This window comes from Bubalus kerabau, chromosome 4 (genome assembly GCF_029407905.1).
Source record: "Bubalus kerabau isolate K-KA32 ecotype Philippines breed swamp buffalo chromosome 4, PCC_UOA_SB_1v2, whole genome shotgun sequence".
NCBI lineage: Eukaryota > Metazoa > Chordata > Mammalia > Artiodactyla > Bovidae > Bubalus > Bubalus kerabau.
The window spans coordinates 171718124-171730437 of NC_073627.1; the positions used below are offsets into that span (position 1 = coordinate 171718124).

At 40.1% G+C, this 12314-nt stretch overlaps 1 protein-coding gene across 4 annotated transcripts in view; it reads left to right on the top strand.

Annotated features, from left to right (window-relative positions):
• KIAA1958 (KIAA1958 ortholog) overlaps nucleotides 1-9150 on the top strand; it is a 134175-nt gene extending 125025 nt beyond the window's left edge. For 2 of the 4 annotated variants that reach the window (XM_055579337.1, XM_055579333.1), the window contains one exon: nucleotides 53-9150. In XM_055579337.1, coding sequence (XP_055435312.1) covers nucleotides 53-859 — 807 coding nt within the window. In that variant the 3' untranslated portion in view covers nucleotides 860-9150. The remainder of the gene's footprint in view (nucleotides 1-52) is intronic. The other 2 variants (XR_008713913.1, XM_055579335.1) reach the window with 2 other exon arrangements.
• Nucleotides 9151-12314: the final 3164 nt, after the last annotated feature.

Consider the following 12314-nt stretch of genomic DNA (forward strand, 5'->3'; position numbering starts at 1 on the left):
GGCTACCTGGGTGTCCGCAAAACGTGTAACCTCAGTGTTTGTCTCATTTGAGATCCCTGCAGTGAAGTTGAACGAGTTGCTCGAGAACTTTTACGTCACCGTAAAGAAGAGTGACGGCTCAGACTTCTTGGCCACGTCACTGCACGCCATCCGCCGAGGCCTGGACCGCATCCTGAAGAACGCAGGGGTGGGCTTCTCCATCACCAGCAGCACCTTCAGCTCGTCCACCAAGAAACTCAAGGAGAAGCTGTGGGTGCTGAGTAAGGCAGGAATGTCAGGGGCCCGCTCTCGCAACATCGTCTACTTCTCCGTCTCAGACGAGGAGGAGATGTGGCAGGCAGGGTGTCTGGGGGATGACAGCCCTATCACGCTCCTGTCCACCGTGGTCAAGTACAACAGCCAGTACCTGAACATGAGGACGCTGCAGGAGCATGCCGACCTGATGTACGGCGACATTGAGCTGCTCACAGACCCGCAGAACCATTCCTACTTCGCCCGGACAGACAGCGTCAAGCGGGAGAGCCGGAGCGCTTCCACCCGTGTTTGCCACGGCAAGATCTACCACGAGCATTCCAGGGGCCACAAACAGTGTCCTTACTGCCTCCTCTACAAGTACATGTACGTCCACCGGCCACCCACCCAAATGGAGGCCAAGTCCCCTTTCTACCTTACAGCCAGGAAGGAGGCTGCAGACATGGGCAGGGTGTGGTACGAGGAGCAGAGGATGGGCCTGCGGTCTCTTCGGGGAGTTGTCCCGAACTTAGCCAAGAAGGTCAAGCTGGAAAACTGTGAGAACTTCACCTTCGTCTCATTCACTCAGGTGTCCAGGAGGCTCAGCTCCCACAGCTGCTGCCAGTGAGTCCCGGCCACTACCCCACTCATCCTGGTCAGGGGGCGCTCCGCCCTGCAGCCAAGGCTAGAGCTCCGAGGCGGCCGGGATGACCATGATTTCATGGTCAGGGTGTGGGACTTCCTGTTTCTTTGACTTCAGATTTGTTTTTTTAACTGAAAGTAGACAAGTGAAGATTTAGAATGTTTTATCCAGATGTGTGTCACCTCTGTTAAATTATAGAATCTAATACAATGTATAAATGACTACATACACAAGAGCAAAGAAGTTCATTTTATCTAGTGCCTTTTTAGCACAGATTTTCTCAAAAAAAGAAAAAAAAACTATTTCAGTAGTCATTAAAAAAATCCCAGTAGCCTAGTAGCTTTAGAATGTTTTGAAGACTCTAAACACTTTAATGAATTACAGTGAGGATCTAGGAAGAGAGAGGCAGACAGGTTAACTACTTCCAGGAGAAAACTTGTGCTTGGCACTCCTCTCTCTGTTTTGTTGGTGGATAACTTGATCCTGCAGAGCATGCAGCCTTGCTTGGTGGAAGGTCATGGAGCTCCACTCAGTCATGCTGATAGGAGAGCAGGGCTGCTCTCAGCCCTGGGAGGAACTTGAGCTCTGCATCAATGGAGACAGTTTTATGAAAAAAGATTAATACACCAAACAGTGCTTGTGAGAACATGATTTCCAGTGAACGAGGTGGTTCGAGGGAACTTCCTGCAGTGAGAGAAAGTGTCTTGGAAAAGTGATCTGTGATCAAAACGTGAAAAACCTCCTGAAGCAGAAGTGCCTACATTTTCTTTCTCAGTGTGCTGTGAAAGCTGTTTTCGTTTGAACACTGTTTAGAGGTTTTTTGTGTTTTTTTTTCATCTGTTCTTTGTGCCCTGCAGTTGTTCTGTCAGCATATAGCACTGGATCTGTAAAACAACTGAAAGTAATTTTCAGGCTTAACCAGGAAAAAAATCCAACAAAATAAGCTGCAAAGAAAAAAAATCCCCAAATGTGTTTTTATTAAAGAGTTTTGAAGTATATTTGTCAAAGTATGACTCTTTCAGCCACAAGAGATGTCATCATTTGAGGTTGGCACCAATGCTTGGGACACGATGATGTGCCAGCCTACCAGGTAAGCAAACCCAGCATCAAGGACATAGTGGTAAAAACCAGACCGGTGATAGGCTATTAACAGTGTGAACACATTTCACTCAGGTGGGATTTAATCTGACCATATGTTATTCACACATTAACAGAAAGTTATAATAACTGCTCTCAATTATAAATGAAAAAAGGAACCCAAAGAGTACTAATTGATGAAAATAACTTCTAGGGAATCTTCATTTTGTATCTGAGGAAAGACTGCCACAACCTCACACCATTTTGTTCCTGTGTGTGCTTTCTAACCCACAATTAAAATTCCAGTATACGTTCATTTTGCAGGAGTCCTAAAATTAGTCATATTTCTTTTTCAAAATTTTGTTTCAGTATTAATTGTTTTTAAAAAATCATTCACTGGCCCTTGAAATATGTAATACTTCCTTTACTGGAGAGGACTCAACCAATGCTGCCTTAAGGTTTCATGTTATTCCCTTTTTAGTTCCTGCAACACTTATTTTATTAGTTGATCTTTCCTGAATATAGATTAACTTTGGTATGTCTCCATCTGTCTGTAAATAACAAGTAATATGTAATAAGCAGTATTATAAGCTATTGACTACTGTTCTGTTGTGGTTTCCAATAGGGATTTTAGGGTTTTGATTAAAAAGAGACAGAACCTGAGATACAGTTTCCCTCACTTGCTGAACACCCAAAGGAAATTTCACTTGAAGAAAGCAAATGGTCATTTTTCTTGTCAGTACTGCTCTTAAATGGAAATATAACCTCTGTGAAACTGTTGGGCAGAGCCTGCAGCCTAATTAATAAGACTTCCATTTTTATTTTAAATAGATTCAAGAAAAAATTGCCATTAGGTGTCACTGGGATCTTTTCAGATTTTAACGTTTCCAAAAGTAGTAATATCTAATCCAGAGGCTATAATCTTTCTGTCGATAGTGGCTTTTCATCAGCTGAATAACAGTCTCTGCCTCAGCTTTGTCTCTTATCACCCATGTGGTGAACTTACAACCCTCAGAGTTCTGAAGGGGATGATTATGATTAGAGTCAGGAGGTAGAATCTCCAGTGATGCCTGGTGGAAGGAAAGAGTCATTATCTCATTGTCCGAACTGCCCTTCCCATTCCTCCTTGGGGAATGGGAGTGAGAAAGAGCACATTTATCAGGTGCTGCTCTGCGCCATCCACTGTGTATTTGTGTAGAGGTGTGTGTGTGTGCACACACACTTTAAGCTTATAGGTAGGAACCCCTAATAAACCCGCTAACCTGGCAAACACCTGTCCTGCTACACGGCTGTGTCCATGGTCAGACGATCTAAGGGGTCTGCGTAGCTAGCTCGCTAGCCTTCAAAGCTCAGGCCGTCGTTCTGTCTTTTCAGCCAGCTGTAAATCATACCTGCTGGGTTCTCGGGGATTTTCTCCTCTTGGCCTGATAAGCCAGCGGAAGGGAGAACCCCAAGAGAAGAAAGGGGAGGGTTATAAGTACTTTCTCCACTTAACTGGAGTTGTTTTTTTTTTTTTTTAATTCATAAATGGAATTGAGTAGGGGGAATTGGCATGTTCACAGAGGCAGAAGTTGCCGTGGCTCCTGTCAGGAATGGTGGGGCTGAAGGTACTTCGGGAGGACCCAGCGAGTCCTGTGGGTGAGCTCTTGCCAGCAGTGTTTCTGCATCTGCTCTAAAGGGAGCCCTGCTTGCTTGGTACCTCCTCCCCAGAATCTCCCCAGTCTCCCCTGGGAAGTTTATTCTGCCAGAGACACTTGGGGCATCAGCTTGAAGGGTGTGATTCATTGAAATGTAAAGGCGTTAGCATAGCACTGGACACACAGTACTTACGCAATAAGTCTTCCCTATTTAGTTAGAGTCTTTGGGAAAAGCAATAATGATATTCAGCTAATCTGCTTTATACCACTTACTCCTTCCATGATGGAAAGTCTCCTTTAAACTGTTAAACTTGAAGAGGAAACCAAACCTTATAATCTGGTCACATTTATACCCAACACATCAAATTCTACCTCCTACACCTCAAAGCCTGGATACCTCAGATATAAGCAAAAACGATTAAAGAATTTCAGAGAAGCCCTGAGAGGCTTTGTGAGAAAGCTTTCCATTGTTTACTGTGTTTGCAAAGGGGAGTGTTACGGGAAAACCTAACCAAAGTTGTGAAAGGATTGGTCTCCTCAGTGATGTGGCATTTCCCAGCTTTCCTTGGGTTATGTGCTGTATTAACCTGCCCTGACTGATACATGGTGTTTGTAGACATGTGAAACTCTTGTTACTTTGATTTTTATCTCAATTCAGCCTTATTAAAACATCAAGCACTGTGCTTACTTCTATCAGCATGTTCATAGACAGCCGCGGAGAAAATCTAGACAAAATAGTCCTCCCGTAGAAGCGGAAGCCTCTGGCTATACAGGAAGGATGGCCAGATTGGTAGCGCCTTCTCTCCTCGGGTGGTCAGTGCTGGTCTCCGTTTCCTCAGCTGTGCGGTGAGATGGTTGGAATTGATCATCTCCAGAGTGGTCAGTGTTAACATCTCTGCAGTTCCTTAAGGCCATCTAGTCAGGAAGTGGCAAAACCAGGAGGCAGAATTCCTAATTCCTCAAGATCGTACACTCAGTCTCCTCGATGAGTGCTGCTCAGTATATTGGAATGCTTTCTTTAGGAATAATAATTTTCTTCAAGTTTCACAACTCCTTAAAATTAATATTTTGTTATCTCTGGAGGCAGCAGAATGTTGATTATTTTTCTTAGATTAGGCTAACACCTAATGACCATTGGTAATTATCATGTATTGTTACCACTTAAAATGTTTAAGTATTATGCTTATCAGATAATACATCCCTTTGTTGCTTTTATTGAAATCTGGATTGCTCACCATTTTTGAGCTAGTAACCAGTTACCTTTAGCCATCCAGGAATACAAACAATGAAGACCTCAAAGAAGAGTTACCTCATTTCCTCTAAGAAGCTCCAGTTTAGTCTAAGTTAAGGCCCATACATACTGAGTAACTGTTAACCAACAGCCCTGAGCCGAAGAATACATTAAAAGTTTCAAATTCATGTATATCTTTAAATGCTTTTACTTTGGGGGTGATCTTTTAATGATGCTGTATTTTAAGAGAAAGCAAACTTGTTTAGGCAGAGTTCTTAGGTAGGAATCTTTGTTGTATTTTCCCATATAAATTATTATCTGAGCAAAACACGAGGGGGAGACTGGTTATGACCTAAAGCCGAACTCCCTTTCTAAGAGAAGAGGCGGCTTTGGGGAGATGAGAACTAGTTTATCTGGAAATTGCTCTGTTCTGTACCCATGTATCCTGACATCAGGGGGTTTCCTAAAACTCCTCTGGGGGAGGTCTCCTGTCCTGGCCAAGTTCACCAATTATGATGATGATGGTTTTGAGCACTTCTAGTTCTTTACAGCCCAAGAAATCCAGAGAAGTTCCTTATGTTTTCATTGTTGATCAGAATCAGATTTTTATGCTCAATTAAAATACTTTATTATTTATCTAATGTGGCTCATTTGGAAGTTAATAATTTCAGGAAATAGTTATTAAGACCCAGAAAAAGATCACTGAATTATATGTAGATGCATATTGCTTCCATTAATATTAAAAGCAATTAGGTAGATCCCTCCCTGACATTGAGATGAGAATGGGCTCCTAAATACTTTATGGTTAGTATAACAGATTTGATTAATTTACATTTAGCCATAGTTATTGTTACTGATTTACCCCAATAAGTTTCTGAAAGATTCAGATTTGACTATGGTAAGTGCTTCTCATGGCTGCCTTGTATTCTCATTTAATTCTCACAACAGCTCTGCAAGCTAGGTCTAATTATTCCCATTAACTGAGAAACCAAGGCTCAGAGAAGTTAAATAAATCTCCCTAAGTCTCACAGAGTTAATAAATTGGAAAACTTAAGTTTGAGCCCAAGTCTTCTCACTCCAAATGTGCTCAAGGCATTGATGGTCCAGTGGTTAAGACTCCATGCTCCCAGAGCAGGAGACATGGACTCCGACCCCAATCCCTGGTCAGGAACTAAGATCTCACATGGGTAGCTAAAAAAAAAACAAACAAAAACCCCAAACCTAAACTACCTTCTTCAGGCCCAAAGAGGTCAATTTATCACAGAGCTTTTTTTTTTTTTTTTTTTTTTAATGTTTATTTTTTGGCCACACTGTCCAGTATGTGGGATGTAAGTTTCCCAACCAGGGATCAACCTATGCCCCCTGGAATGGAAGCCCGAGTCTTAAGCACTGAACCACCAGTGAACTAACTCCCTGTCACAGAGCTTTTGAAAAATTAAACAGTTTCTGCTTGTTTGGGAAATATTTTCTTTCTCAAACCATATTGTGTCATACCTTGTATGTGCTTTCTTACTAATTCAATATTTTTTATAATTCAATAATTCCTGGAAAGCCTGATTATTTTCTATGAATGAGTATGACATTGTCTGCCTATCGAGAACCTTCTGTGTTTATCCAGTAAATTACTTGTATTATCTTTTGTCCACGTTAAAGGGAGATGATCATGCCAGTTTAGTCTAATAAAAGTCAAGTCGTTTACAAAGTGTACCTGTTTTGACATGGGTATTACTGCTGAAATGTAAAGGACCTCCTAACCTACGTCACAATTACATGCTCAGGGTTTTTACTTTTGCTTTTTAATTTTGACATCAGAGAATTTTTACAATCTTTAGGCTAAAGCATGCTTATAGCAAAATATACTTATTTAGTCATTTGTTTTCTGTTCTTTCCTTTAGAGTACATGTTTTTCTGTTTTGAGACTTAAAAAAACAAAAGGCTCTGGTTGTTTTGGTTGTTAACTCTGAGATAGCCTAGTCAAATCCCCCTATTTTACCATTAAGAAATGGAAACCCAGAGATACCAAAGAGCCCATCCAAGGTCAGCAAGACAATAAGTAGTGGAGTGAAGACTAGAAAATTAATCCAGAATCTTCCTTTTATACCATAGCTGGGAAGATTTGGATTTTTTTTTTAATTCATTAATGGGACTGCGTCTGGCAGAACATCTGGCTAGCAGAAGCCTCTGGTGAGTTCCAGCCTTCCCAGAAAAACACTCATAAAGACCCAGAAGAAGGCTGCTTCTCAATTCTCGAATCTAGGAGAAATCTTACAATTTACAAGGCATCTGGAGGCGGACTGAGAAAAAACGTTGCAGGTTGTAGCTCACTGCTTTCTTTTGTTTTGACTCATGAAACAGAGGTTCTGTGAAACAGAAAATCTGAAAGGTATTTAATACTTGTTCTCATTAACCATGTTTGTCTCCTTACTCAAAGCCCTGGCGCTAGAGAAGTAACTGGCTTATCTTTTCTCTTAACCAGATTCTCTATCCCACCCTCTCTTCCATCTCCCCACCCACCTCTTCATTCAGTCCAACTCCAAGTCCTAGGGCTAACACGTGAGCAGAAAGCAGAGAGGGTCTATCAGTGGCATCATGCATTTTGAGAAAAACACAAAAACAGTAGATAAGCAAGTAGCAGAATATGCAAATATTGGGATTTTTCACTTACAGTGTAGGATTAGAGATCCAGAAAACCAAGCAATAAAAAGGAAGAGGATGCCACTTCAGTAGAAAAGTGTGAAAGTAGAAATTGGGCTTGGAAATATGCACATCTGTTTACCCTCAACCTGTACATCCAAACGAAGGGATTTGACAAACACTTAAGTGGACAGATAACATAACCAAAGGCAAATACGGAGTTTGAGGGATAAGGACAGCATTTAAGTATGAGAATAGAGAAAAAAATGGGGCATTAAAAAAAAATACGACTGAACCAAGGAAAATGAATAGCTTCCAGAACACTTGAAAGTGATCTACTGCAGGGAACAAAATCTTAGAATTCTCTGTGTCATATTTGAAGGAACTGAAGAATCACTTCTGTGCGGCAGTAATATGGTACCTTAAGATGGGGATGGACTAAGCAAGAAAGACAGTGGAATACAATGAAAAAGACCAGAAAGAAGGATTACAAGGGAGCTAAAAACACAGTAACAGATTAAAATCCACATTGGAAATAGAAAATAATACTGATGCTTAAAAAAAAAAAACTAAACGTGAAGGACAAACTTGATATTTTCTTCCTAATGTTCTTTCAAAAGAAACAGGAGAAGAAAATATGGGAAAGATAATGGATTCAAAAAACAGAACATTAGCTAAATACTACTGACATTTGCTTTCCTGATGGAAAGACCAGATTGACCAAAAAAATCATTAGACTATAAAAATGAAACCTTCCCTGAACGAAATGAAAATCTGTATGTTTAGATTGAAAGGTCTCACTGCATTCCAGGCCAAAAGTGAAATTTGTTCCTAATCACCTCCTGGCAAAATTTTAAACTACCAGGGAGAGGGAATGAAAAATCCTGCAGCCTTTCATTCAGTCAGACTCGACTTCTCTGTTGCACCAAGTGCCAGGAAACAACAGGGAATTCTGAGGGGGAAAGTGACCTTGGGATATGATAACATTTATGTGTTGTACACATTTTATGTGTAAAGATAAGGGACATATTCTTACGACATTCAAGAAAGAAACCATATATGTACTATTCTTATAAAGATATACTGCAACCTACAAAGCTTGGTTAAAATTTTTTTTTTTTTTTTTTTACTGAATATGATTTCAAGGGACTCAGCAGTATCAGATCATTACCGACTAGAAGAAAGATATGTTTGCTTTTAAATAGATAATATGGCCAGAAGCCACATATCCCAAAATGCCCAAAGTCCTCACTCACTAAATGGACTGAACTAATAGAAGAAAATGAAAAACAGTTGCCACCTCACAGCATCATATTTCTTCATTTTTTAATTACTGAAGTAATACTTGATCCCAAATAGTTCAGTTGGTAAAGAATCTGCTGCCTGCAATGCAGGAGACCCTGGTTCGATTCCTGGGTCAGGAATATCCTTTGGCGAAAGGGATAGGCTACCCACTCCAGTGTTCCTGGGCTTCCCTTGTGGTTCAGCTGGTAAAGAATCTGCCTGAAATGCAGAAGATCTGGGTTCAGTCCTTGGGTTGGGAAGATCCCCTGGAGAAGGGAAAGGCTACCCACTCCAGTGTTCTGGCATGGAGAATTCCACGGACTCTATCAGTCCATGGGGTCACAGAGTCTGACACAGCTGAGCAACTTTCATAGTATAAATAGAAAATTTAGATATCTTTTTACAAGTATAGTTGCTCTATTTTCCTCACTACCATTTAAAACACTATCTTGATGGTCCCTTGCTTCCATATGAGAACAGGGAGGGGGTTCCCACATTTGTCTTGGGGTCTGAGAGCCCAGACCAGAGCTTGTGGAGGCCGTCTTGTGTGCTTCTCCACTATTCCCAAACTCAGAACTAACAGCAGGTGCAAAAGTAGAAAATTACAGAAGATAAATGTGTGTTGTAACAAGAGACCAGGAGAAATGAAACTTGTTTTACAAGAGTACAAATGCCAGAAAAGTTCAGTTTCAACAACAGGAAACTGGCCAGAGGCATTTGAGGGGCTTTCCTCAGCTGTAATTGAAGTTTTACATAATTGTGTTTAAATTCAGACAGTAAGAGAATAAAAGTAGTAAAAACAAAAACAAAAGAGCTCACTAAGTTCTCTGTACTTCCTCTGTACTAAGCTCACTGTACTTCCAGGGTGTACAGTGTCAATGTTAGAACTTAAACCTGGGTTGCTTCGTTTTGGTTTTCATTTGGCTGCACTGGACAGACTTGAAAACACCCAGTAATACTGAGTATCGTTGACCTTGCTCAGGTCCTTCCTGGTGGTATGAAGGTTTTGTCTGTGCCCCCAAGTGGTCATGACAATTGAAACTGGAATTTACATTTTAAACAACCTTAGCACGTTTGCTTTAAATTTAGCGATAGAAAAGTGAGTGGGTTGCTTTGCGTTTGTTTAATTTTTCTTCTGAAGCACAGCAAAACCTCTTCCAGATGGAAGGAGTCTCTTATGTTTAAATTCCAAGTGTAACCTTTTGCAGGGTCTCCTCTTGCTTGGCTGTAACTGACAAAAGTCTGTTCACTTTAACTACTTGGACAAGAAACACAATGCTTTTATTTAAAATGGTAATGCTTTCTCTGTAGTTGTATGTTCCAAAAGATAGCAACAAAACTGTGTCCTGATGTTTTCGTTGTCTTGGATCTTTTTTTTAATGTAGAGAGGCTGTCCATAATTTCTTAACACTGGGAACATCATTCTGAATGACAGAGGAAATGGTCAGTACCTTGAATTATTTTATTGTATCATTTTCAACTTTTTCTTTCTTCCTCCAGTGTGGCCTGCACATTTACTCCTATTTTTGTGCACATGTGATCTCCTGAGTGGGAAAGCCTGCATAACCTTGATTTTCTGTCATAAGAGTGTCAGGGTTTCTTGTTCATTTAGCCCAGCCCTCTCATTGATAGTCTAGTGGAGTCTTAACAGTTTGCAAGGTTCTGGTTTTTTTTTTTAAGCTGTTGGTGTATTGTTCGGTTTGGTTTATGTACATGCAGCTTGACTGTTTAACCCAGATTTTTAAAAATAAAATGTTAATGTATATTTTATGTCTGTTTTATTAAAATAACTGAGTCATTTTAACTTAATCAGCAGTATGTATGGTTTCTGGATTTTTTTATTTTAGTATCATGTTTCTGGAAATATGTTTTCCTTTGTATTTTGCAAAATGTTAGGATATTTTGAGCTGCTCTATACCTGTATTCTGTGTCTCCTGGCTATTGCTCTGGGTGAAATAGTTCTGACTGACTCTCCCTCTGGTTCTTTGACTTGAGTTTCTTCACTAGGCGGGCTGAGAGCCCATTTGGAAAACTCTCAAATCCTTAAGTATTTTTCAGAAACTTGTTTCTTAGGAATGATCTTAACTGTTGTATATATAGAGAGCAATAAATTTCAGTGACTGTATATTGACCATTGTATATATGTCTCTAATGTTTTTCTGCTCTTTAAATTAGTATTTATGACTTTGTTGTTGTTCAGTCACTAAGTTGTGTCCGACTCTGCGACCCCATGGATTGCAGCATGCCCAGGCTTCCTTGTCCTTCACTATCTCTCCAAGTTTACTCAAACTCATGTCCATTGAGTCGGTGATGCCATCCAACCATCTCATCCTCTCTTGCCCCCTTCTCCTGCCCTCAGTCTTTCCCAGCATCAGGGTCTTTTCCAGTGAGTTGGCTCTTTGCATCAGGTGGCATTTATGGTTTTAAGGGAGTGCATTTAATCCTAAAGCCTTTTAAAGTTGAAATTTACTGCTCTCTAGATATACAAGAGTTAAAATCATTCCTAAGAAATAAGTTTCTGAAAAATACTTAAGGATAAGTATAATGTGGTAATAGTGAAAAGATGAGACGTTTCCTTCACAATTATTGACCCTAAAGGCAAATTTCATCTCTGCTCATTGTTTTGCTTATAATTTTTAAAAAGACTCCTGAACCAGTTAAAAAATTTGATGAGCGCTATAGGTCATCTTCTGCAGAATATCCATATTTGCATGCAACATACACATATAAACCCACATTTAAAAACTCTGCGCTAGATTTCTAAAAGTTATCTTTTTGAGATTTATGCTAAAATAGTTAAGAATCTGTTTCAAAATAATCCAGAGGGATAGAGAAGGTGGAGGTGCAGATAGTACATTAACTGGCCTCAGAGTAGATCATTATGAAAGCAGATCATTGGGTACAGGAGAATTCATTATACTCTTCTGGGTTTTTGTAGATATTTGAAATTTTCTCTAAGGCAGAGTTTAAAACAAACACACAAAAAATTCTTTTAATAGAGATTCCCCAACCCTCCTCACCAATCGTAGAGATTCACAGAATTTTCAAGCTGAAAAGAAAGACCTAAGGAAAGACGAGAGAAACGATGCTGATAAGAAAGGTACAGGAGAATTCATTATACTCTTCTGGGTTTTTGTAGATATTTGAAATTTTCTCTAAGGCAGAGTTTAAAACAAACACACAAAAAATTCTTTTAATAGAGATTCCCTAACCCTCCTCACCAATCATAGAGATTCACAGAATTTTCAAGCTGAAAAGAAGGACCTAAGGAAAGACGAGAGAAACGATGCTGATAAGAAAGATCCTCTAGATAATACCTGAGGGAAATTTTCAGGCAAGAATGCTGAGTTGCAGCACTAAGGGCAAAAACAAGTGAAATTTCTACCAGATGGGAACACATTTTTGTCTCTCCATTTAATATAGAGAGATCTGGGGAACTCATGATTCCCGTGGTCTTAGGTATGACATGGAGATAGGTACAACATGTCTCTAACGATGGAGATGGGATCCACCACACTGAAGGTACTGTGAAGATGGCCACCCTGAGCTGGGGTCCCAAGGGCCTGGGGTAGCACAT